This window comes from Nyctereutes procyonoides, unplaced genomic scaffold (assembly GCF_905146905.1).
Source record: "Nyctereutes procyonoides isolate TBG_1078 unplaced genomic scaffold, NYPRO_anot_genome, whole genome shotgun sequence".
NCBI lineage: Eukaryota > Metazoa > Chordata > Mammalia > Carnivora > Canidae > Nyctereutes > Nyctereutes procyonoides.
Genome location: NW_026575052.1, coordinates 72208012 through 72235432, shown reverse-complemented (window position 1 = coordinate 72235432; position 27421 = coordinate 72208012). Strand labels below are relative to the sequence as shown.

The window sequence follows — 27421 nt, the reverse complement described above, 5'->3', positions numbered from 1 at the left end:
CACGTGAGGGCCTTGATCTCATGACCCTGAGAGCGTGACCTGATCTGAAATCAGAGTCCCAGGTGTCCCAAAGGGAAAGTAATCTTCTGATAATATATATGATGTTTAGGAAGTTGCCTTCTCTTCCTAATGTGCTGAGGATTTTTAATCAGCCATGGATATTAGATTTTGTCAAATAATTTTTCTACATATTTCATTATATGGTGAATATTGATTGGTTGTGTCCGTCGTCCCATCACCCCCCCCCCTTTGAGTCAAACTTTCATTCCTGAGATAAATCTCACTTGGCCTTGATATATTGCCATTTTTGTATATTATTAATTCAGCTTTTGGTCTGTAGTTTTCTTTCTTTCTTTCTTTCTTTCTTTCTTTCTTTCTTTCTTTCTTTCTTTCTTTCTCTCTCTCTCTCTCTCTCTCTCTCTCTCATTCATTCATTTATTTTGAGAGAGAGAGAGAGAGAAAGATAGAGTTTAAGTGTAGGGAAGGGCTTGATCTCACGACCTTGAGATCATGACCTGAGCCAAAGTCAAGGGTGGGTTGCTTAAACGACTGAGCCACCCAGTCACCCTTGTAGTTTTTCTTAGAATGTCATTGGATTTGGTTACAAAAATAATGCTGGCCTCAGAGTTAGTTGCCAAATGTTTCAGTCTTGTTCAGTTTTCTGGAAGTTTGTCTAGATTTTGTATTAATGTTTGGCAGAATTTACTTTTAAAAGCATCTGGGCGTAGAGTTTTCCTTGGGAAGGTTTTTAAACTATAATACCATTTCTTTAATAGAGGGGTATTTAGGTTACTTGTTTCTCCTTGAGGAACTTTTGACATTTGTATCTTTTTTCCTAATCTAGGCTGGCTAGACATTTATGAATTTTATTAATCTTAAATTATTAGCTTTTGGATTCATTGATTTTTTTTTCTACTGATATTAATGTTTTGTATTTTAGTTTTCAGTAGTTTTAGCTCTGATTTTATTTTTTCCTTTCTACTGCTTACTTTGGGATTTACTTCATTCTTTTTTTTCTAATTTTTTAATGTATAAGATGATAGAATTTATTTGAGGCCTTCCTTTTTTTCCAATATAGGCAGTTTAAAAAAATTAATGAACTTTAACATGAATTTTTAAAGGTCTTATCTGTTCAGTAAGAATAGAATCATACTTTCTAGTTTGGAACCTGCAAATAATGCATGTTTTGCACTGACATTTTCATAATTACTCAACTTTGAAAATTTGCAAGTAAATTTATGCATTTCCACTTTTGGGAAGTGAACACCCAAAAGAAGTTCTCACGCATAAAAATTAAAGAAGTGATAGGTAAATGGGTAGATTTAAGTGATGTGTGGATGGGGAAATTTTCCCTGGCAATCAAGTGGCAGGCAACTATCACGCGTGCTCTCTCTCTCTCTATTTCAGTGCAGCTTATTTGAACTTAAAAACAAAACTAGTTCATCTATTTTTTTTCCCACTCCCCACCTCCACTCCTGCCTTTGGCAACCAGTAATCTTTTGTTTTTCAGAGCAGTTTTAGATTCACAGCAAGATTGAGTGGAAAAGTACAAAGATTTCCAGTGTACCCTCTGTCACCACACATAAACATCTTTTCCCACTATCAGAGTGGTATATTTACTACAATCTGTGAACCTACACTGAAACATCATTATTGCCCAAAGTCTATAGTTGACATTAGGGTTCATTCTTTGTATTGTATGTTGTATTTTTTTGTGTGTGTTTTTACAAATATTTAATGATATGTATCCATCACTATAGTGTCTTACAGAATAGTTTCACTACCCTGCAAATCTCTGTGCTCTATTTATTCCCCCTTCCTTTTAAGCCCAACAACCAGTAATCTTTTTGCTGTGTCCAGTTCTACCTTTTCCAAAATGTCACAGATGATTGGAATCATACACTATGTAGCTTATTCAGGTTGACTTCTGTAACATAGTAATATGCTTTGAAGTTTTCTTCATGTCTTTTTTTTTTTAAACATCTTAAGACATTTTTTAGAGCAGTTCTAGGTTCCCAGCAAAATTGAGAGAAAGGTACTGAGATATCCCATATATCCCCTGTTGCCATACGTATATAGCCTCCCCTATTATCAGCACCCTTCAACAAAGTGGTAAATTTTTTGCTACCTTCATTGACACATAATCACCCAAAGTTCATAGTTCATATTAGGATTCACTCTTGGTGTTGTATTCTATGTGTTGGACACATGTGGAATGCCATGTATCCACCATGGTAATTTCCTGTAGAATAGCACTGCCCTAGATATTATCTGTTTTCCAACTTCTTCCCTCTCACCCTCCATCCCCTAGCAGCCATTGATGTTTTTACCGTGTCTACACTTTCACCTTTTTCAAAATGTCATATAGTTGGAATCATATAGTATGTAACCTTTTCTGGCTGGCTTTTTTCACTTAGTAGTATGCATTTAAGATTCTTCTGTGTCTTTTCAAGGCTTGATAACTGATTTCTTCTAGGGCTGAGGAATACTTCGTTCACTGGATATACTACAATTTATTTATACATTTACCTACAAAAGGATATCTTGGTTTCTTCCAAGTTTTGGCAATAAATAATAAAGCTTCTATAAACATCTATGTACAGGTTTTTGTGCCGATGTAATTTTTTACTTCCTTTGGATAAATACCAAAGAGTGTAATTTCAGGATAATATGGTAGGACTATGTTTAATTTTGTATAAACGTGCCAAACTGTCTTCCAAAGTGGCTAAATCACTTGGCATTCCCACCAGCAATGATTTGAGAGTTCCTTTTTCTCTCCATCCTCACCAGCATTTGGTATTGTCAGCATTCTGGATATTGGCCAGAATATCCTACTAGGTGTGTAGCAGTATCTCATTTTTTTTTAATTTTCTTTCTTTCTTTCTTTCTTTCTTTCTTTCTTTCTTTCTTTCTTTCTTTCTTTCTTTCTTTCTTTCTTTCTTTCTTTCTTTCTTTCCTTCCTTCCTTCCTTCCTTCCTTCCTTCCTTCCTTCCTTCCTTCCTTCTTTTGTTTCTTTCTTTTTAAAGATTTTATTTATTCATGAGAGACACAGAGGGGTAGAGAGGCAGAGACACAGGCAGAGGGAGAAGCAGGCTTCATGCAGGGAGCCTGATGTGGGACTCGATCCCGGGACTTCAGGATTACACCCTGGGCCGAAGGCAGATGCTCAACTGCTGAGTAACCCAGGTGTCCCCCACATTGTTTAAATTTTCATTCTGCTGCTGACCTAGGATGTGGAGCTTCCTTTCTTGTGCTTACTTGCTATATGTATATATCCTTTGGTGAGGTGTTTCTGGCCCTTTTTAAAATCAGTTCATGACTCTTAAGAGTCCTTTATATATTAAAGTCTTTTTTTTTTTGAGTACTGCTGTACACAATGTTATGTAAGATTCAGCTGTACAAACTAGTGATTCAACAACTCTGTATGTCATGGTCTGCTCACTACAAGTCTAGCTACCATCTGTTACCATATAACATTATTATGATACTATTGACTATATTCTCTATGCTGTATCTTTTAATTCCCATCACTTATTCTTTCTGTAATTGGAAGGCTGTATTTCCCGTTCCTCTTTACCCATTTTGCTCATCTTCCCCTGCCCCTCCTCTTTGGCAACCATAAGTTTGTTCTCTGTATTTATAGGTCTGATTCAGGATCCCTGGGTGGCGCAGCGGTTTGGCGCCTGCCTTTGGCCCAGGGCGCGATCCTGGAGACCCGGGATCGAATCCCACGTCGGGCTCCCGGTGCATGGAGCCTGCTTCTCCCTCTGCCTGTGTCTCTGCCTCTCTCTCTCTCTCTGTGTGTGTGACTATCATAAATAAATAAAAATTAAAAAAAATACATTTATAGGTCTGATTCTGCCCTTTGCTTTTTATTCATTTGCTTTTTAGATTTTACACATAAGGAAATCATATGGTATTTGTCTTTGTCTGACCTATTTCACTTAGTGTAATATACTGTAGGTTCATCCATGTTGTTGGAAACAATAAGCGTTCATCCTTTTATATGGCTGCATAATATTTCATTGTGTATTCCATCTTATTCCATTTCTATCTACCTATCTACACACATACATACATCCACCCCCATCTTCTTTATTCATGTATCAGTGGACACTTGGTTGCTTCCATATCTTGGCTATCATAAGTAAAGCTGGTATAAGTTTAAGATGTACATGTATCTTTTTCAATTAGCATTTTTTTGTTTTCTTTGGGTACCATATACCCAGTAGTGGAATTATTGGGTCATGTGGTATTTCTATTTTTAATTTTTTTTGAGGAATAGAAAACTTTATTGTATGTAAATAAAAGCATTATTTAGTTGTCTTCTGAATTCTATTTTTAATTTTTCGAGGAACTTCCATACTGCTTTCCACTGGGGTTGTAACAATTTATATTCTCACCAGCAGTGCATAAAGATTCCTTCTTCTCCACATCTTTGCTAACACTTATTTCTTCTCCTTTTGATTTTAGTGATTCTGATAGGTGTGAGGTGGTACCTCATTGTTTTTGGTTGACATTTGTCATCTTTTCATGTGTCTGTTGGGCATCTGTATGTCTTCTTTGGAAAAATCCTTTTTCAGATCATCTGTCCATTTTTTCAGTTACTTTGTTTTGGTATTGAGTTGAATAACTTCTTAATATATTTAGTATATTAACCACTTGTCACATATATTTCAGTAGAGGTTACCCTTTTGTTGACGATTCCCTTTGCTGTGCAAAAGCTTTTTATTTTGATGTAGCCCCAATAGTTGATTTTTGCTTTTATTTCCCTTGCCTGAAGAGACATACCTAGAAAAATGTTTCTATGGCCTATCTTTTCTTTTGAGAGTTTTCTGGTTTCAGGTCTTACATTTAGGTTTTTAATCTGTGTTAAGTTTATTTTTGTGTATGGTGTAAGGAAGTGGTCCAGTTTCATCCTTTTGCCTGTACCCATCCAGTTTTAGCACCATTTACTTATTTATTTACTTATTTAGATTTTATTTATTTGAGAGTGAGAGACAATGTGTATGAGCAGGGGGAGGGGTGGAAGGAGAGGGACAGACAGACTCCCCTGGGGCTCCATCCCAGGACCTGAGCTAAAGGCAGATGCTTAACCCACTGAGCCACCCAGGTGCCCCTTTAGCACCATTTATTGAAGTAACTGTCTTTTCCCCATTGTATATTCTTGCCTCCTTTTCCATAGATTAATTGACCATGGAGGCATGGGTTTATTTCTGTGTTCTCTGTTCTGTTCTGTTCTATTGATGTATGTGTCTGTTTTTATACCAGTACCACAGCATTTTGATTACAACAGCTTTGTAGTATATCTTGAGATCTGGAATTGTGATACTTCCAGCCTTGTACTTTTTAAAGATTGCTTTGGCTGTTTGGGGTATTTTGTGGTTCTATACAAATCTTACTATTTGTCGTAGTTTTTGTGCAAAATTGGTCAGATAGGTCTTTTTCAAATATTTTCTAAGAACCTTGTTTTTTATCTTTTCATTTTCTTTACTCTGCCTTTGACAGAGCAGAAGTTTGTAATTTTAATTAAGTTCAGCTTACTAATTCTTTCTTTCATGAATTGTGCTTTTGGTGTTAAATCTGGAAAGTCATTGCCAAACCCAAGATTCACTCTATTTTTCTCAAATTATTCTCTAGGAGATTTATAGTTTTGTGTTTTGCACTTAGATCTGTGACCCATTTTGAGTTAATTTTTGTGAAGGCCATAAATAAATTCTGTGTCGAGATTCATTTTTTTGTATGTGGATATCCAATTCTGGCATTCTTTATTAAAAAGCCTATCTTAGTTTCATCATTTTACTTTTGTACCTTTGTCAAAAGTCAGTTGGGGTGCCTGGGTGGCTCAGTTTGGTTAAGTGGCCAACTCTTGATTTAAGCTCAAGTCATGATCTCAGGGACCTGGGATTGAGCCCTGTGTTAGACTCTGTGCTCAGCAGGAAAGTATGCTTCAAGATTCTCTCTTTCCTTGTACCCCTTCCACTGCTGTTCTCTCTTTCTCCAAAATAAATAAGTAAATCTTAAAAAAAAAAAATCAATTGATTATATTTATGTGGGTCTGTTTATGTTTCTTATTGGTTCCATTGATTTGTTTATCTATTATTTCAACAGCACTATATCTTAATTACTGTAGTTTTTTTAAATTACTGTAGTTTTAAAGGAAGTTTGAAATCGAATAATGTCAATACTTTTATTTTTGAACTTTAATATTGTGATGGCTATTCTTTGTCTTTTGCTTTTTCATATATATTTTATTATTTTATTTTATTTATTTTATTTTATTTTATTTTTTATAGATTTTATTTATTTATTCATGAGAGACACACAGAGAGACAGAGAGAGAGAGACAGGCAGAGGGAGAAGCAGGCTCCATGCAGGGAGCCTGACGTGGGACTCGATCCCGGGTCTTCAGGATCAGGCCCTGGGCTGAAGGCGGCATGAAACTGCTAAGCCACCCGGGGTGCCCTCATATATGTTTTAGAATCAGTTTCTCAGTATCCATAAATAATTTCCTGGAATTTTGATTGAAATTGTATTGAATCTTGGGATGCCTGAGTGGCTTAGTTGGTTGAATGGTCAACTCTTTAATTTCGAATTTGGTCATGATCTCAGTGTCCCTGGATCAAGCCTTGCACTAGGCTCCGCACTCAGCAGGGAGTCTGCTTCAGGGTTCTCTCTCTTACTCTGCCCTTCCTCCCACTTGTGCATTCTTTCTCAAATAAATAATTTAAAAAATTGTATTGAATCTGCAGATCAAGTTGGGAGGAACTGACATCTTGACAATATTAAGTTTTGCTATGAAGTTGGAATATCTCTTCATTTATTTAGTTCTTTGATTTTTGTTCATAGAACTTTTGTTCTTCTTTTTCTCATATAGACCTTATACATATTCTGTTAGATTTAAACTTTAAGTACTTAATTTTTGGAAGTGGTATTGTAAATGGTACTGTGTTTTTAATTTAAAATTCCACTTGTTCCTTGTTAGTATATGTGAAAGCAATTTTTTTCTTTTCTTTTTAAGGCAGAGGGGAATAGGGAGGGAGAGGGAAATGTTTTGTTTTTTTTTTTTAAGATTTTATTTATTCATGAAAAACACACAGAGGCAGAGACATAGGCAGAAGGAGAAGCAGGCTCTTCGAGGGGAGCCTGATGCAGGACTTGATCCAGGGACCCTGGGATCACTCAACCACTGAGCCACTCAGGCATCCCAAGAAAGGGATTTTTTTTTTCTATTTTAAAGATTTTATTTATTTATGAGAGACACAGAGAGACACACACACAGGCAGAGGGAGAAGCAGGCTCCATGCAGGGAGCCTGACATGGGACTCCATCCTGGGTCTCCAGCATCATGCCCTGGACCGAAGGCGGTGCTAAACCACTGAGCCCCCCAAGGCTGCCCCAAGAAAGGGATTCTTAAGCAGGTTCCACGACCAGCGTGACATGGGGCTTGATCTCAGAACCCTGAGATCATGAACTGAGCCGAAGTCAAGAGATGGACACTTAACTGACTGAACCACTGAGATGCCTCAATTTTTCTTTTTTATGATAATATTTTATTCTTCTGTTTTTACATAATCACTATTTCCAAGAGGTCTTTGGTCAGTAATTTTGGATTTTCTATGTAGACAATTATGTCCTCTCTGAAAAAATAAACTTTTATTTCTTCCCTCCTAATCAGTGTATATTTTATTTTAATTTCTTGTCTTTTTATATAAACTAGGGCTTTCAGTATGATGTTGAAATGCAGTGGTAAGAGAAGAGTTTCTCACCGTTAATAAGCATGATGTTAACTCTTTTAAGTTTTGTGTACATGTTCATTACCAAGTTGAGGAAGTTCCTTTTATTCCTAGTTTGCTGAGAGTTTTTATTTTGAGTGGATATTATACTTTTTCAAATGCTTTTTCTTTTTTTAAAAAAAGGTTTTAATTAATTAATTTAGAGAGAGAGTGTGCAAGTGGGAGGAAGGGCAGAAGTAGAAGGAGAGAGAATCCCAAGGAGACTACATGCTGAGTGCAGAACCACCCAATGTAGAGCTCAGTCTCAGGACCCTGAAATCATGACCTAAGCTGAAAGCAAGAGTTGGACACTGAACCAAATGAGTTACGCAGGTGCCCCAAATGCTTTCTTTTGCAACTATTCATATGACATACAATTTTTCTTCTTTACCTTGTGGATGTGATCAATTACGTTAATTGGTTTTTGAATGTTGATCTAGCCTTGCATTCCTGGGATAAATCCCACTTGGTTTTGGTATATAATTCTTATAAATTGTTGGATATGATTTTCTAATAATCTATAGATGTTTTCATCTATTTCTTGAGAGATGTTGTTCTGCTGTTTTCTTTCCTATAATCTCTTTGTCTGTTTTGGTATTAGAGTAATATTGGCCTCCTGGCATGAATTAGGAAGTATTTCCTCAGCTTATATCCTTTGAACAAGATTGTAGAAAATTGGTATGATTTCTTCCTTAAATGTGTGGTAGAATTTACCAGTGAGCCCATCTGGGCCTGGTGTTTTCTGTTTGGGGGGATTATTAATGATTGATTCAATTTTTTTAAAAGATTGTATTTTTAAGTAATCTCTACACCCAGTGTGGGGCTTGAACTCCCAACCCAGAGAGCAAGAGTCACATGTTCTACTGACTGAGTCAGCCAGGCTCCCCTCAATTTTTTTTATTTTTTATTTTTTTCCCTCGATTTTTAAAAATAGATTTGTTTATTTATTTATTTATTTGAGAGAGAGAGAGAGAATATGCACTAGTGCACACCAGGTGGAGCAGAAGGAGAGAGAAACTCATGCAGACTCTGCATTGAGCACGGGCCCTGACATGGGGCTCAATCCCATGACCCTGAGATCACGATCTGAGCTGAACCCGATATTCAGATGCTCAACCAACTGCCAGCCAGGTGCGCCTTCCCACATTAACTATCCGTAGATTTTTGAAAGTGGTAACTGGTATGTAGGTAATCAGTGTATAGAACTTGTTTGGTGAATCTTCATCCTCATTACCATTTTCTGGACAACTGCACACAAATTCAGTATGGAACATTCCTTATTCCTTTGGCCCAGACGGGTTCGTTGATCCTGATGTCAACGGGTACATGTGGAGTTCACATCCCCTTCATGGCAAATTTCAGAATCACTTTGAGTGCATGAGGGATACATTTCTTGTAACTCACTTTCGGATGTGCTTATGAATGTTGATGGTGTGTTTTCTGGTCACTACCTTATTGCTGAAAGAATGGCCCTTCGTCTTGCCACCCTCTTTTGCAGGAGCCATTCTGCTGGGCCTTGGTTGGAAAGGGAAGAGTACAAGGTATTGTGGGAGAGGGAAAGCAGCAAAACAAGTACAGCTTCCAGGGTGCCTAGCAGTGGGTGGAAGGGGAGAAGTGAGGCTCCCTCTAGGGTTTTAATTGAGGGTTTTTTTTTTTTATGATTCTGTTTTCTCTCATTTCTTAACATATCAATTATACTTTTTTCCATAGTTGCCCTACTGTACATGTTTATAGCTAATCCAAGTTCACTTTCAAATATTATCCCACATTACAAGTACCATACAATGACAAAATATTCCTAATTCTTCCCTTCCATCTTTTCTGTCAGTGTGGTTGTTCATTTCATTACAGAAGCATACAGGGCAGCCCGGGTGGCTCAGCGGTTTAGCACCACTTGCGTCCCAGGACCTGATCCTAGGGACCTAGGATCGAGTCCCACATCTCATTAATAAATAAAATAAAAAAAAAAACCATCATTACAGAAGCATACATAAAAGTATATATACATAAGACTAGATAATAATCAAATATATTGTTATTATTTTGAACATTGTTAGATTAAGGAAGTAAAAGAAAAAAATCAGAGTTTTTATTTTACCTTTATTGATTCATTCTCTGATACTTAGTGTAAATCCATGTTTCTGACCTCTGTCATTTCCATCTCTCTGAGGAACTTCTTTTCACATTCCTTGCAAGGTAGGCCTACTGGCATCAAATTCCCTCAATTTTTATTTATCTGAGAAAGTGTTTGTTTTTTACTTTTGAAGGGTACTTTTACAGTGTGTACAGAATGCTAGTTCTTTTTTATCCTCTCAAAACTTTATTTCACATCAGTTTTGTTCTTGCTTGCATTATTTCTTAAGCGAAGTCAGATATAATTCTTATCTTTGCTACTTCATGGGCAAGGCTTTTTTCCTTCTAGCCTCTGTCAGGATTTTTTTCTTATATTTTTCATTTTGTATAGTTTGACTATGATCTGCCTAGGTATATCTGGGTTAGGTTTTTTGTTTTGTTTAGGTTTTTGACATTTGTCTTATTTAGTATTCTCAGAGCTTCTTGCATCTTCTCTATCTGTGGTATGGTTTCTGACACTAATTTGGGAAATTCAGTTATTCTTGATACTAATGTTGCATCTCTTTCCCCATCCCATTCTTACCCCTCCCCCTACCCTTCCCTTCATCTCTTCTCTGCTAAGGTTTTTATATGCTGGACCAGAGTCCTTAAAGTGTTAACATAGACATTTAATACTTCAAACTTTGCTCTAAGCTCCACTTCTGAATTTTGATACATTGTATTTTCATTTTTATTTAATTGAACAAATACCTTGTAGTTTCCTTTTGATTTCTCTGATCCATGGGTTACTTAGAAATGTATTATTTACTTTTGAAACATTTGGGGACTTTTCATATATCTTCAAGTTACTGATTTCTAATTTAATATCTTTGTGTTATATAGTTTCTTTTAAATTTTTGAGATTAAAAAAAGACAAAGATTATCTTGTTTAATTTTCTGTGTGCTTCTGAAAAGAATGTGTGTTCACTCTGCTCCTATTATATGGAGTTATTCTGTAAATGTCATTAGGTCAAGCTGATTTATACTTTTGAAGGTCATTATATGCTTATTTTTATCTTATGCCATTTTCCATATTGTATAACAATATGTATGCAGTTTACATACTTGCAATTCCACCTTTTTGGGTTTTGTACTATTTTTGTCATAATTAATTTTTTACATATTTTTTAAACCTCACAGTTGTTACTAATTTGTTCTAAGTCATCAATTATCTCATAAAGAGATTAATTATAAAAGTCCTTTATATTTACCCATGTAATTACTGTTTCTAGTGTTTCAAATTACTTTGTCTAGATCTACATTTCCTTTGTTGTTTCCTTCTGCTAAAAGACAACCTTTAGCATTTATAGTAGCATTGATTTGCTGGTGGTTAGTACTTTTAGCTCTTTTATCTGAACAGCAATTACAGTTGACCTTTGAGGAATGTAGGGGTTAGGACCACTGCACAGTAGAAAAATCTGCATATAACTTTTGACTCCCCAACAACTTAACTTCTGTTGACTGAGAAGTTTTACTGATAAGATAAACAGTGAATTAACACATATTCTGCGTGTTATGTGTATTTTTATATTCTGTGTTCTTAAAATACAATAAGCTGGAAAAAATGGTATTAGACAGTCGAAAAGAAAATACACTTACAGTGCTGTTCTGTATTTGTTGAAAAAAAGCCATGTATAAATGGAGCCCATACAGTTAAGACTGGTATTGTTTACAGGTCAACTATATTTTGCCTTTGCTTTATAAGATATTTTAGCTCGGTATAGAATTCTAGATTAATGGTTTGTTTTTCATTGTCTTCTTGTTTTCCAACATGGATTGTTTCCACGAGAAATCTTTCATTTTCATCTTTGTTTCTTAGCACATAAGGCATCCTTTTTTCCTTTTTTTTTTTAGCTCCCTGGCTGCTATCAGTATATCATTTTTTCTTTATTACTGGTTTTTAATGATAAGCAGTTGATTGTGATGTATAGTCATGGATTTTTCTTCATGTTTCTTATACTTGAGGTTAGTTGATTGGTAGGTTTATAGTTTTCATCAAATTTTGTGATTTTAAAATTTCTTATATATCTTTTCTGTCCTTCGGAAAATAACATGTAAATTAAGCTGCTGAACATTGTCCCACAGCTAACTGATCCACCTCAAACTCCCTTTTAAAGACTTCATTCCTTCTGTGCTTCAGTTTTGAGAGTTGACTGATTAAAAAATTTGTGGCTTTTATGAGACACTTGAATATTACATAATTAAAAACATATTTTAGCCAGCATTATTATATTTCATCATGCTGGTGGAAGACACTGTTAGTTATTTCTCTTCCCTCTGCCTCTTTCTCCTGAATGTGGATTACAGAGCTTTGTAGAATAAGGCAGGCATACTTTTGAAAACATCTCTTTCTTTGGTTAGCCTATCATAGAGCCATTGTTAAATTCTGAGTCTGATTTTTTTTTTTTAATCGAATGTAGTTTTTTCTCCAGTGAATGTTATTCAGTAGGTATATTGGCATTGCGTCTTATCTGAGACTAATAATTGTAGCTAGTCTCAAAACAAAAATCATACATAAATATTTATTTTAAGAGATTCATTAAGTTGCCTGTAAATAAGTATAAGCCAAAATATATATACATTTCCTTAGAGATTCTCAATATGGTGGAATATGCAGTTTTATCTCCAGTGGAAAAGGGTGAAAAAAAGACTGTATTCAGTCAAATACCAAATGAAGTAACTAGTTTGTATTTTTTGGGCTAATTTACATGGAAAAATGTGTATTTTTAAGCACTAGAATTGCTGTCAGAGCAGTGAGATGTTCATACTATGAGTTATTTAGGTTGTTAAACTGAGGAAAGAGCAGATCTGTGGCATTAGGTTACTCATTGTGTCTCAGCTTTTCTACCTCTTGATTTTTTTTTTAAAGAATTTATTTATTTATTCATGAAAGACACACACAGAGAGAGAGAGAGGCAGAGAACACAGGCAGAGGGAGAAGCAGGCTCCATTCAGGGAGCCCAACATGGGACTCGATTCTGGGTCTCCAGGATCACACCCTAGGCCGAAGGTGGCGCTAAACCGCTGAGCCACCCAGGCTGCCCTGGAACAGATACTCTTAAATTAACTTAGAGGTGGAGTAAATGTTGGAGGTCTCTCTTTTAGTAAAACCATATAGACATTTTTCCCTTATTAGGTGTAATATTTTAGGAGAACTGTTAGAATCTTCAGCTAGAGTTTTTTTTTTTTTTCTTAATAAGAAATCTCTGATATCTTTTGCTGCTTAGAAGATGTCTAAGTTTTTTTAAAAAGAAAATGCTATGGTCTTATTTAATATGACTTTTGTCACTGAAATTTGCTTAACTGTCATTCATTGCTTTCTTATAATACTTTCTCTTCCATATGCCATATTTTTATTGGATTTATGAACATATTTATACTTAAGGGTAATAAGCAAGGACATTCTATTAAGTGAATGGGAAAATTGACCAACCCTAATTTAGATTGGTATGTGGAAATGGATAGTATATTTCTGTTTGGTTTTCCGCCTAGTTTTTCTTCTTTGCTTATTTGATAAGTGAACAAAGTACCTGAATGAAGAACTTCACTGTGTTCTTCTTAGATGACTTTATTTATTTATTTATTTATTTATTTATTTATTTATTTATTTATTTATAAGATTTATTTATCTTAGAGAGCGCTTGTGTGTGTGCGCACACGCTTGCGTGCATGCACATGGGAGAAACAGGGAAAGGGAGAGAGAATCTCCAGCAAGTTCCCAGCTGAGAATGGAGCCCAACACAGGGCTTGATCTCAAGACACTGAGATCATGACCCAAGATGAAACCAAGAGTTGGGTGTTTTAACTGTGCCCCCAGGCACCCCAGATGACTTTCAGACTTCTCGAGTCTTGTATGTGAGTGATATGGAGAATCTCAGGATCTCGAGTTCTTCGAAAAAAATATTTGAAAAGTGAAGTGGTGTGGTTTCCAAAGTGACCCTGGCCAGCATGGAAAAGGTTCATGTTTCTGAAGTAATCTACAAAGTTTAATCAACTTAAACATGATTGGTTTTTTCCTAGAACTTACTTTGAGAACTTTGTTTCCTTTTGTGGATTCTGACTTATTAAAGTAGTAATTTGTTTTTTATGAGATACTGTCTTTTGTATTTGATGGTTAAAATCGGTTCAGCAGTGAAATAATGGGTAGAGTATTGGGAAAGATTGTATGGGGGGCGAGTAGCAGAAAAATAATAGTAACTAATACTTGGTTTTCAAAACATTTGGAGTCTTCTTTCATTCCTCATTTTGAACATTGATTTTTCTAAAAATTCCAGCCATTTTGAAACCTGGTTTTACTGTTTCTTTCTCATTTTTCTTTTTTTTTTCTTTCTCAATTTTCACATTTATCTGATGGTTTGTGGTGGTTTTGTGTGGGAAATGTCAGTTTTATTTGTATTACACGAGAGATTTTAGATAGATGTATCAGAAAAATATTCATGTATTTATTCAACAGAAATTGAAGTCTGTTTGTCTTTCAGGCATTTAGTGAACTAAAACAGTGGCAACAAAAATCCCACACCCAATGGACCTTATTATAAATCTTTTATTTTGAAACGTTGATTTTTTTTTTTTAAGATTTTATTTATTTGAGAGAGAGAGTGTACATGCAGAGGAAGTGGCTGAGGGAGGGGGAGAAGCAGGCTCCCCACTGAGCAGGGAGCCAGATGCAGGGCTGATTCCAGGACCCTGAAACCATGACCTGAGCTAAAGGTAGACGCTTAACCGACTGAACCACCCAGGCACCCTAAAGCATGTTGATTAATGTACATCTCTTAGAACACATTTTCACAGTTATTTAGTTTATCATTATTTGCATATACCTCCTCTTAAATAAAATGATTATTAAAAATTGGAAACTAATTAAGCATCTTTATTTTGCATTTTCCCCTAACATATCTAGATCAGGAGAATGACTGAGAATCCATTTTAGGGCATAATTATACTTCTAATTTTTAAAAATCTTAACTGTAAAGCATAACTTTTTTCCAAGTATTAACTTGGAAGAAATGATTTTTGTTTTAAAGGGTTTAATCTTGCTGTTTTGTAAAGGCAGCATTCACCTTAATTTTTAAAATTCTTGCTCTCTGACCTGTGCTTACAATCTCATGGATATAGTCCTCTAATGAATTTGTAGCATCTTACTTCTCCCTCATTTTTGCTTTTGTGCTGAACATTAAAGCTGATTTTAATTTCATGACTAGGATGTAGTTTTTTCTTGGTGAAATTGATGTTGCTTGAGAAATAAGTTCCTTCAACACTACTTACTGTGTGTTGCTGAGTAACTATGACTAATAAGCACTTTTACTAATTGCTGCAATTTAAAAGCCTTTGCAGTAGACTCAAATAATTGGTTTTACATGATTTTCTTAGGTGGGCTCACTTACTTTTGTAACTGAAACATTCATATGTTTATCTTACAAGTCTAGTAATTACTTATTAATATGCTTCCCCCCCATAGCAAAATCTAATCAATTCTTTTTCAACTTCCTTTCTCAATGAAAATGTTAGACTTATACGAGCACTAGCAGCAACTCTATATCTGGATCATTGAAGCGCTTGGAAGATACTGCAGCTCGATTTACAAATGCAAACTTCCAAGAAGTCTCTGCGCACACAACTAGTGGAAAAGATGTTTCAGAGGCTAGAGGGTCAGAGGGCAAAGGGAAGAAGTCTTCAGCTCACAGCTCAGGTCAAAGGGGAAGAAAGCCTGGTGGAAGAAACCCAGGAACCACTGTGTCAGCAGCTAGTCCTTTCCAGCAAGGTATTAATTATGATGTTTTAGTTAAAATAATTGTTCTTGCAATGATGAATAGCAGTTAAGTTTTGTAAAAAGAATTTATTTCTTATTCATAACTAATGGATCATTGGAGATTATTTTATGATTAGTTGCTATAGTAAGATTACCTAAAGATTAGTGTTCCTTGTTAAAATGTTTCTGGGACCTTTTATGTTATCACATGTGCCTCCAAAGCTGAACTGTAATTTTAATGTTTAAATAGATGTGGAATAAAGTTTAAGTTTGGGGAGAAAAAACAATAAAAGCTGGAGTTTCCTTTCTGCTTTATAGAACAGTCTTTCTTTTTAATAAATTATTTACCTTTCCTAATTAAACACTAAAACAGTTAATGCATATATTCTTAGTAAGTAAACAAGTAGTAGGTAATTTGTAGGGAATATAAATAGTTCTCAGTAAATAATAGTTGTTGATTATTAATACATTTATTATAAAGCTTGAAGTTTAAAGTAGGATTGTGATAAGCTTACATATCTTTTGTAAGGCTACTCATGATGACCATTTAATTTTGAATTTCAGTTTAACAACAAATTGTTTTTCACTATAAGTATTTTCCAAATAAATGCATGGGACATATTTATACTGAAAAAATAATCTATTGTTTAACTAAAATTTAAAGTTACATTAACTGGGTATGCTGATTTTATATGGCAACCCTATTTTATGGAGAATAGAATAACTCAGTGAATTTATAATCTATTAGCCCTGTGTTCTAGGTTTTCACTTTGTCTTTTTAACTTGAACACGAATATTTTGAGAAATGTAAATGTTAAAGACTCTTGGATATAAATATATTAGTAAAGTATACAATAAATGCCTCCTTCCCCATTTTTTTTTTTTTTTTGCCCTCTAGGAATAAATGAGGGGAATAAATTGTCTTTTTTTTTCCTTTAAGCTTTTGCTGATAATAAAAATTTGAATATGTAGAGAGATTTTGTCGTCTGCTAATCTCATACTAAAAAGTTTATTTGTGTATTTTAAACTAGGTTATTTTGGGCTTCAAGATTTTTAAGTCCTAGATTTCTTATTTTTATAAAAAAAATTACAAAGAATTAGGCAAGTAATAAGAAATAAAATGCCAACCAAATTCGCTGTTTTATTTTAATAAATCTACCTTATATTTGTTATTTTTATGCCACCGTGGAAAATTAATAGTAAAACCGTAATTATTTTTAATGTAACTTTATTTGCATTTTGAATATTAGCAGAATTCAGTTATTCCTTTCTATAATCAAGATCTTATTTTCCACTGTTAAAATTGCATTTTTCAATTTTTAATCTTTGAAGTACTAATCTATTTAGAAAAGAAATCCCTCATTTTTTGACATTCACAACATTGAATTGTCTTTTCCTGCCTCTGTTGAGACATGGTATAGAATGTGTTATGTTTTCATATCTGAGATAATACTCTAAAATAGTTTTAAAAGTTGAAATTTAAAGGTAGGATGTTTAAGATGCTTGATTTTATTTTTTTCATTGCAGGCAGTATGTGAATTTTAGAAAATATATGTTTAAAGTATTGCATATACTAAATGTTTGAAAGTATTTGCTACACTGTAGAGAGCTTTTAACACCAGCTGTAAAAACAAAAATGTGTGGAAAAAAGACAGATGGTGACAGATTAGAATGGATAATAAAGAACTTCTTTATAGTTGCTAATTAAGTGGCAAATTACAGTTATCCTTAAATGATTGATGTAACGTAAATGGGTTCTTAATATTTATGTTTTTCTATATAGACATAACTTGAAAATGCTCATATAGGTACAAATAATTTTGTAAATGAATAAAACGGATATTCTCTTCAAAGAGTTAAATTTTAGACCTATTAATGTTCTTGCATAATTAGCCATTTCAGAAAAGCTTAAAATTTAAAATTCAAAGCCTTGAGACTTTAGTTAAAAAAAAAATTCTTTCTTGTGTGTGAGGAAAAACTACTGTTGTAAATATTTAGGTGGATTTATGTGTGGTTACTTTTGAATGTGCTCTGCAGTAAAATTTAACCCTTAGCTTGGAATTTCCCTTCCATTCTGATGAAACACTTTATTTTGAGCTTTGGTTTTTAAATATATTAGTTAAAATATGATACAGTTTGAGTTTTATGAAACATATTAGACTTGTGGTCAAAACTGAGTCTAAACACTTGTCACTTCATTTGGCGAGCATGAAAAGACGGTTTGGTGAATTGGGATGGTGGACCAATCTATTGTTTCGTCCCAGCCATCTTATTTTTCTACCAAGTAGATAACAACCTTTAAATCTCATAATGACATAGTGGGCTACTAATGTTCTTTAAAGGTGAGGAGACAATAAGCAGTTGTGAATGAGATCATGAAGTGCCTCTCCTATGATTTTACTTTCATAAAAGCAATAGAAGAATGTTAGTGGCTGGTTTCTTTATGCAGCTCCATAGGAGAATGTTAGGTATATAGATTAGGTTCCATGTAAACATTATTATTTTATTAAATCCATGTTTTGGTAGGATAGATTTAACTGAGTAAGTCATATTCATTAACATTATCTTGAAGTTAAAACTCAGAACTTAAAACCTAAGCAACATCTTTTGGTTCTGGGTGTGTGTTGGGAACATTTAAATCAAATCTTCAGTAATTGAAAAAGAGGAAGTTCTCCCAACTATTTAGAATACAGTAGTAATCTTGTTAAACTCTCTGAGACTTTGCTGTTCCTCAGTCTTTCCTCAAGCACACACAGGTATTTTGGGGAACATTGAGGAATGTTGCCATAGTAAAGGTAGGTTAAATAAAGCACATCTGACCTCTTGGTCATTGTAGAACTAATAGCTGACAGCTCAAGAGTTAATATGCAGTTTAATAGCTGTGAAATGACAAATATTTTTTAAAGATAATTTTATAGATCAACTTGATTTCAATAATAAAATAGTCTTTTAAACAGTCTGTTACATAGTGATGTCCTAAGTTTTATAGTTAGTTTTTTTTCTCCATCTCTTTTTGATGATTGTATCATTTCTACTGCTCGTGGGAACTTTTGCATCCAATTCTTTTCTTTTCCTACCCCCCCCTCCCTTTTTTTTTATTTTACTACAGGCAGTTTTTCAGGAACTCCAGGCAGTGTAAAATCATCTTCGGGAAGTTCAGTACAGTCTCCCCAGGATTTCTTGAGCTTTACAGACTCAGATCTGCGTAATGACAGTTATACTCACTCCCAACAGTCATCATCAACCAAAGATGTACATAAAGGAGAGTCTGGAAGCCAGGAAGGGGGGGTAAATAGTTTTAGTTCCATAATGGGTCTCCCTTCGACCTCAGCTGTTATTTCACAGCCTAAAAGCTTTGAAAATTCACCTGGAGATTTGGGTAATTCCAGCCTTCCAACAGCAGGATATAAGCGGGCTCAAACTTCTGGCATAGAAGAAGAAACTGTAAAGGAAAAGAAAAGAAAAGGAAATAAACAAAGTAAGCATGGGCCTGGTAGACCTAAAGGAAACAAAAATCAAGAGAATGTTTCTCATCTCTCAGTTTCTTCTGCTTCACCAACATCATCTGTAGCATCAGCTGCAGGAAGTGTAACAAGCTCTAGTCTTCAGAAATCTCCTACATTGCTCAGGAATGGAAGTTTACAAAGTCTTAGTGTTGGCTCATCTCCAGTTGGTTCAGGTAGGGGTTTGCCCATTTTTTCTTACTTATTCTCACCACCACCACCCTTCCTTTACCCTAAAAGGGAAATTCATTTTAAACTATTGTTATGTTGATAATGTTGAGTTGCTAAATGACATTTCCTTGTCTCAATGGAAGAAATGTGTTAAGATCTCAGAAAGATGATTCGGTATTTGGACAAGATGTTTGGCACTAATCTGATCATTTAAATATAGGCTAAGTGGTTTATTGGTCATTCATTTCTTATGAAATACCTGGAATTAATTTTCCATTTTTATTTTTGATTTGCCCATACAGGATTTTAAACCCAACTCAGAAATCACAATTGAGGTGTGAGTTTTGCATAGCTTTGCACTTTGTTTTTGATTGGTGCTTGTTTTTTGAGCTTTCATTCTCTAAAGTTTAATTAGTCAACGTTTTCTTAATACTTCCTCACACAAGTTCTACTTGAATTACTTCATCTGGAATAGTTTTCAATCAGTAATAAAATGATTTAAATATATGGACTTAACAGTCATATTTTATTTCAGAAGATACCTGAATGATTTATGTTCGTTTCATTTTCAAGTATGTTTGTTTAGCAGTTTTTTACCATTATCTTTATTATAGTAGGGATGAATTTATATATGTTGTTATTCACATCATTGGGATGCTTCTTTAACCCATACTTTATATTATGAATATTTATTGTCAATTCTTAAACTTTTGAAGTTGCATGTTTTTAGACAAAAAACATGGCTGAATGTTGGCTGAATTTCAACATTTGTCCTTTAAATTGATCTTGAATTTGGGATAAATGATTTTAAATAAGTGTTGTAAACTTCACCCATTTTGATTTTAGATTTCCTGATTGTAGAAATGATGAGATTTTGGCTAAAATAAACTATTACAGATTTTATCAGTTCTGCTAGTTTGTGGAGAGGATAGGTAGGAAATGGTATGGAAATAAAATAAACACAATTTAAATGAAGAATGTTCATGTGTATTTTATAAATACAGACTTTTGGGTGTTTTTATAGTTATGCAGACATTAATTTCAGGAGGTAAACATAAATATTATTCCAAGGGAGAAAAGAGCATATGTAAAGGTCAGATGTGAAAATTATTAACCATAGCTATCATTTATGCCAAGGTCTGTTGATGCTTTATATTTATTATCCTGCTTAATCCCCACACCAGTTTTATGAAGTAAGGGCTATTTATTCCCCCTTTTTACAGCTGATAAAACTTGAGCCTTAGGTAAAATAAGCTGCCTAAGATCACAGCCAGGGATTTCTTTCTCTGTCTTTTTTTTTTTTTTTTCTAGCTAGCTTCAGTGCCATGTTGGACCTGTTGATAAGTTGTTTATTTGCTTGTTTTTGAGAAATGAGTGGAAACTGTGACAAGATTCTTTTATTAAAAGTGTTAAGGAATGAGTTTAGACTAGACCATGATTTCTCAGTCTTGGCATTATTGAAATTTTGGTTGGGATAGTTACTTGTTGTGCAATCCTGTCCTGTGCATTGTAGGACATTTATCAAGATTTCCAGCCTCTACTCACTAGATGCCAGAAGCACCCAAAATTCCCTTTCACTCCACAGTGGTGGTGACAAAAACTGTTGGGGGTGACAAAAACTGTGTGCAAAATCACAACCATTGTTTTAGAGGGAGAGTAATACAAACTGTAATGAGAAATGAATCCACTTAAAAAAACGTAAAACACATTGTACACTTGGATATACATTTTATGTATCACACCCTGAGCGGAAGGCAGGTGCTAAACTGCTGATCCAACCAGGGATCCCTAGCTAAAGAAATTTAGAGAAAAACTCATAATATTATTATTTTGTGGAAGTAAATGACTTCAATTTAGACTTCCTAGGCTTTTTTTCCCTTAAAAGTAGGTTTAAAGATAACTGAAAATCTTATATTTTGTTAAAGCCATAATTATGCATAAGATTAGTTACTTAAAAAACTATTTGAGATAATACATTCTTTAATTTTATACATCTTAATAAAAGTTTTATGACTAGATCAGAGCACACCCTTATTGATAACTTAGTACTAAAAAATCTATTCTTACTTAGAAGAAACTGGCTAAATGCCATGGGTTTTTAGGAATTATGCCTTCTTACTCATTAGTTAGGAATTGCTAACTGCTGTTGAAACATAGTAAGTACTACAACTGTCTTAAGCACTTGAAAAGCATTGGATATTTATTACTCATTGTACAGATGAAGAAACAGAGATAGAATTCTCACTGCTCTAAGTGGTGGAACAATGCATTTTCTTTGATTCCAGAGACCTTCAATTATAAAATTCAAGGGGTGTTTGCTGATGAAGGTCTACAACCACACTGTATGTCAGTCATACTTTAAGCAATGGGATCAGTGAGAAAATGTGAACCAATAATTTCACTTGCAGCAGTAGTATCTCCTATTAGTTTGAAAATGCTGTTTTCTTTCAACTGATTTTAGTCATAAAACCAGGAAACTTTCTTCCCACATAAATAAGTAGGATGAAGAAATGTATGCTAGGTACTGCCATCAAGAATTGTCTTTGCATGATGCCCTTTTCCAAAGATTGTTTGCTTTCATGACAGGTTGGTTAATTTAGTAAGATTGAAGGTGACTTTTGTAAGCACTTGTTGGCTATGATGTTAGACTACAACTAATGTACTATACTATATAATTCTAGCTTCATGGGGCTAGGGGCTGTGTGTGTGTGTCATGTTCATCATTGTCTCCTCACTGCCAGCACAGTGCTTTGTATGTAATAAATGCCAAACATCTTTTTTCTAAAACAAATGAAAATTTTAGTAATCACTGAGAGCATATCATGTAGTTCATAATATCCTGTGTGATTTTTATACTTGACTTCCAAATGTTTACAGCCAGATTGCAAGTGAAATTATTTGTGAAACTTTTTATGTAGTATTACAGAGCAGTTAAAGATGTGTTAAGTTGGAAAAGATCATGGAGAAGTTGGAATTTGAATTATACTTTGGAGTAGGCAGAAAAAGGCCAACAATATTATCAGAAAAGAAAGTAAGGTTATAGTTGAGGGATAAAACTAGTAGGGAAATCTGATATACAGGATAATTGAAGATAATGTTGATTAAGTAGGGCAGTGGGTTTATAGAAAGTTGAATGTCAGGCTGAAGAAATCAGACTTACAGGCAACTTGTCTTTGAATAAGCATCCTGTACTTGATTCTGGCAACTTAGTATTAAAAGAATTTCATCAATGGAAAAAAACATGTTACTTCCATCAGCTTGCAGTAATGGTAATATCTTATATTTGAGAGCTCCTAACAGTTTCTAAAGAACTCTTAATGACTATCTTACTTGTTGCTATAAACAACCTTGTGAAATAGGCAGGACAATTACTATTACTGTTGTTGTAATTTCTCCAGTTTTACCACAGCTAGGATATACAGTACAAGTAAAATCAGGTCCTTATGATGTGATTGCCTTAAAATTGTTAGAAGCATCAACTTACAGTAATCAAGATTCTGTCATGACATATTCAAATTATAATAGCATGTATGTAGAAGATACCCTAGGAATCTCAGATCCTGTCACAATAGAAACCCAGAAAAATCTATAAACCCTTGTCTGATCAAGGGTTTGGATTTTAAGATTTTTACTGTAATAGGTTGAAGTACATCCCGGTAAGTGATATACTGTTACAGTGACTTGTACAAAATGAGAAATCAGTGTGTTGTTTTAAGTGGCTACTAAAAATTATAAATTTCGGTGTATAAATTGTTAAGCTTTTTTTTTTTTTTAAGATTTTTTTAATTTATTTATGAGACACAGAGAGAGGAGAGAGGCAGAGACACAGGCAGAGGGAGAAGCAGGTTCCATGCAGGGAGCTCGATGTGGGACTCAATCCCGGGTCTCCAAGATCACACCCTGGGCCAAAGGCGGCACTAAACCACTGAGCCTCCAGGCTGCCCCGTGTTAAGCTTTTAATTGAATTCTTTCCTATGTATTCTTTTGAGATCTTAAACAAGTAGGACTTCTGAAACATTGAAAATTAGTACAGCATTTGGAAGAGTTGACATGTTGTATTTGTCCTTTTCCTTTTTCCTATTTATCTCAACCCCACATTATAAGAATTTATGATTTACTAAAGTGAAAGTTGATGAAGATTTTTTTCTTCATAAAAATCAATATCTTGTTATTTTCTCTGAGAAAAATCTGGTATTCCTTAAATGATAGTTAGCATTAACTTATTTTCTTTGAGTGTAATATGTCCTTTTGAAGTTTCCCTGTTTTTTAAAATCTTATTAGCCTCTAATTCTTTAATATAATGCTAATATACTTGAAATCTGTTTCAGTGATGGAATTCTTTAGTGGTGATAAATGCTATAAAAGGAGATTCTGGGAAGGTAGTTGTTTGATTCTGACCCTAAGTATTTAGTTATAAGTCTTAAAGATTTCATGGTGATGAATTATTAATATGAATAGGTCACTTCAAGAGAAGTTTGTTCTGGCTTCTACTGAAATAGAAAGGTTAATGAAGTTTAACTTGAGCTCATGTGACTATGAACAGGTTCTTATAAAATGTATCTTTATTTATGTCATATCTGCTTAGGTTAATAAAATGAAATTGAGACATCTTTCCTTGATAAAATATTTTAATTAGGAATTGACTGATTCTGTAAAGAAATCAGGGAATCATAAAGATATAAGGATTAATCTAATAAGCTCACAAGAGTAACTAATACAGTATTGTCAACCAAGGATAGATACAGTTATTCACCATACTCTAAACCCAACTTACTCAGGTTCGTGATTTTATATAAATATTATATAAATATTGGGTCATAAATGAAATATCCTATCATATAGGATATTGGGTGCTGCTAAGACCAGAATATATCTTGCAATTTGCTTCCTCGGAAGATCCTCTGATTTTTGTTGTTTTTGATGATTTAAACATTTGCTGGCCCTATACCATAGATGTCTTTCTACAAAAGTACCAGATAAAAAGGCAGAATAGCCATATTCCAATTTTTTCCCTATTGAGAAAATCCTTCTGTTACTATGAGTGTCCTTTGATTATTTTTTGGCACCATTCCAAACAGTTACCGTTTCTCTGTAATGTACCATGTCAGTCTCTTCAGTAGCCCTCACTCCCTTTTTAAAATATCACTTGAATTTGTTAATAACCATTAAGGGTGGCAGATTCTCCCACCACGTCTCAGTTTTGAATGCCATCTGGAAAGGACTTATATTAAACTGGTTTCAAGGTTTGATTCTTCAAGAGTATCTAATGTAATGTTTTTAAAAAAATAATTAAAATGATTAAAAGTGAGTACTGGCTTGCTCTGCCTTGCTTTTGTCTTTCTTACTTCAAGTCATATGGAGTGGGCCCGTGATCGGACTCAACTTCTGAGATATGCATATGGGGTAGATGTGTGAGTTATGGTTGCCTCGAAGACTCTGTTGTGCACATGGTTTCCTAAAGTCATGTTTTTGGTTAAGTAGTATCCAGAGTATTTCCAAATATTCTTCTTTCAAGAAAAATTGGACCAACAGTATTAGCCACAAAGGAATGCCTGTTCTTTCCAGGATTTGCTGTCCAGGTCCTCTGATTCACAGACTAGTTCTGGTTTTATTAGTTATCTTTTCCTTTGTAATATCATATAGAGATTTATTTTTCATTTTCTCAGCAGCTTTTGCTTTTAGCAGTGTTTTATTTCTTCATGTCATCCTCTGCTTGTTTTCCTCATTTGGGTGGAGCAAAAGAGTAAGAGTAAAGGCTTATTCATTCATTATCCTCATCAAAAATGAAAGGTACACGAAAGTAAGCGGAGTGTAGCTTAACAAGTTTTATACTGTTATATAAGTCATAGATCTCTGCTCAGATATAAACTAAATAAGTTTTATACTTGAACAGTAATTTAATTGACCAGAATTCAGATATTTTTGATAAATTGTTCTCAGCTAATGAAATAAATACATTAGTTTATCATGTTGCTAACTATGCTCCCTCTTACTACGAATCCATTTTTCATTAGACACTTGTCTCCCATATTTATTTGTTAAGCCCTTATGTCTTTTCCTCACGCTTTGAACACACACACACACACAGACACACACACACATACACATTCCCATTTAAAGATTTGTGAGAATTCCATCCTGTTTGATCCCTCTACCCATCACGTCCTAGGTACTAGTTTGTAATTCTATGCCTACCATTCTGTTTGCCCTTCTCAGTCAGTCTTTTAAATGAATGTTTCCCTATTTTTCTGGCCTGTTTCTTTTTCTGTCCTTGAGTCACTGGCAACTTCTTTGCTGATTTCCTTTCTCCTCCCTCCCAACAGAAATTTCCATGCAGTATCGGCATGATGGAGCTTGCCCAACAACTAGTAAGTTGTCGAACTGGGTTGGTAACCCAGGCTTTTTGACTTCTACTTCAGTATTTTTTTCTATTATATTATGCCACCCCTGAACCTCTAAATTTCAGTTTTCTGAGATGTGATTGGTTTTTAATTGAATAGAATTTTTTTCTTCTACAGAGATAACTTGCTGCTTGTCCTGTGTTCAGGATCCATGTTAGTCAAATTGTGATCAAATTTTAATTATTTTTGGCTTTTTAATACGGTGTTCCGTTATAGAATTGTGACTTCTGTTTCCTGTTGAAGTAATATTTTCAGAATTTGGTTGCTACTAATCTTAATGGAATGTAATTTTTCAATATTTGTATGTTGGCATTAGCTTTCTTGTTTCGATCTCTATATATGTTGAGACTATTATGCTGAAGTCTAGGAAATGAGAATGATCGGGTTAGATAATAAAATGAAGTTTTTCTTTATAATAAATATTACTGAGTGTAGAATTTGTTGAGGTAGAGTTACCTATACATAATTGCATCCTATCAATACTTTTACCAAGAAAGACATTACATAGACTATTAAACGTATTTTTAAGAGTAATTTTACATATATATTTATTACTAAGAAAGTTTGTCACCACTATGACAATACATCTGACATTTTACTTATATTTATTAGGTGATAGATTGGCAAATGAAATACAATATTTAGAAATTTATACCATGTAAAAACTGAGCCAAGCTTGAAGTTTTAATGATCCAAACAATGATACATAATCGACTTACTGAGATTTTATTATACTGTTTCAGTCTATGTGTGTGTATTTCTTTTGTGTGTTTGAGAATGATCTTAACCTGAAGTCCTTTTTTCCTTACTTAAAAGCTTTCTCAGAGTTGCTGAATGCAATACACAATGGTAAGTTTTATTAGAATCTTCTCTGGTAGTTCATTTATCACAAAGGTTGCCTTTTATAGAGAACCCCGATTGAAAGCTTGCATGTTCTGTTGATAAGATGAAATCCAGCTCTGCAGTGAGTCAGTTGTTCAGCCCCTTAGTGAAAACTTTTTGTAGATTGCCTGCAGGAGGATAATAGATCACTATAGTTCATCAGTTTAGCTTTAATTGTCCTTTGTAAGGCAAAATGATTAGTGTTCTAACTTTATGAAAGTCTTTTTTTTCTATTTCTGTAAATAGTTTTGTAGTTCTCTTGAGCTCTCTGTGGCAGTGCGTGCAGTTAGTAATTGGTACCTACGTCAGGAATTAGCTGTTTCTTCCACAACTTCATATATGCATTTTGTTTTGGGGATTAAAAAAATTAATGTTTTAAAAAATTAATGTGTTGAATAGTTTTATTATTTTGTCCCTATATGTTGAATAATTTTATTATTTTGTTCCTATATTTTATATACTGAATAAATGGAAGATAGCTTTTTAGATAACGTGTATAATTTGGAACTGGGTTTTTCCAGGGGAGTTGCATCTTCTGCAGAGTTGGGTTCTAAAATCAGGATATGAGACAAAAATGCTAGCTTTTTTCAATTTTACAATATAATGAAATTTATTTTTGTAGAAATGTTTGAGTATTTCTTCAGTTTTAAAGAACTTTCTTTAATACTTTAGTTTTCAAAAAAACTTTAAAAATTTAGTGTCTTCTTTGTTGATGGTTTTCTGTTATTAACTGACATAACTTATCTGTTTAGGATGGTTTATGTGATCTCAAAAAGTTCAGAGCTCATTTTTATTAACTTAATGAAATCTTGCATATTATGATAATGT

At 34.0% G+C, this 27421-nt stretch overlaps 1 protein-coding gene across 13 annotated transcripts in view; it reads left to right on the top strand.

Moving 5' to 3' along the window:
- The window catches only part of MLLT10 (MLLT10 histone lysine methyltransferase DOT1L cofactor), a 249767-nt gene that overhangs the window by 162023 nt on the left and 60323 nt on the right, over positions 1 to 27421 (top strand). For 7 of the 13 annotated variants that reach the window (XM_055331277.1, XM_055331278.1, XM_055331276.1 and 4 more), the window contains 4 exons: positions 15396 to 15648; positions 18746 to 19315; positions 25634 to 25678; positions 26528 to 26560. In XM_055331277.1, coding sequence (XP_055187252.1) covers positions 15396 to 15648; positions 18746 to 19315; positions 25634 to 25678; positions 26528 to 26560 — 901 coding nt within the window. The remainder of the gene's footprint in view (positions 1 to 15395; positions 15649 to 18745; positions 19316 to 25633; positions 25679 to 26527; positions 26561 to 27421) is intronic. The other 6 variants (XM_055331284.1, XM_055331280.1, XM_055331285.1 and 3 more) reach the window with 6 other exon arrangements.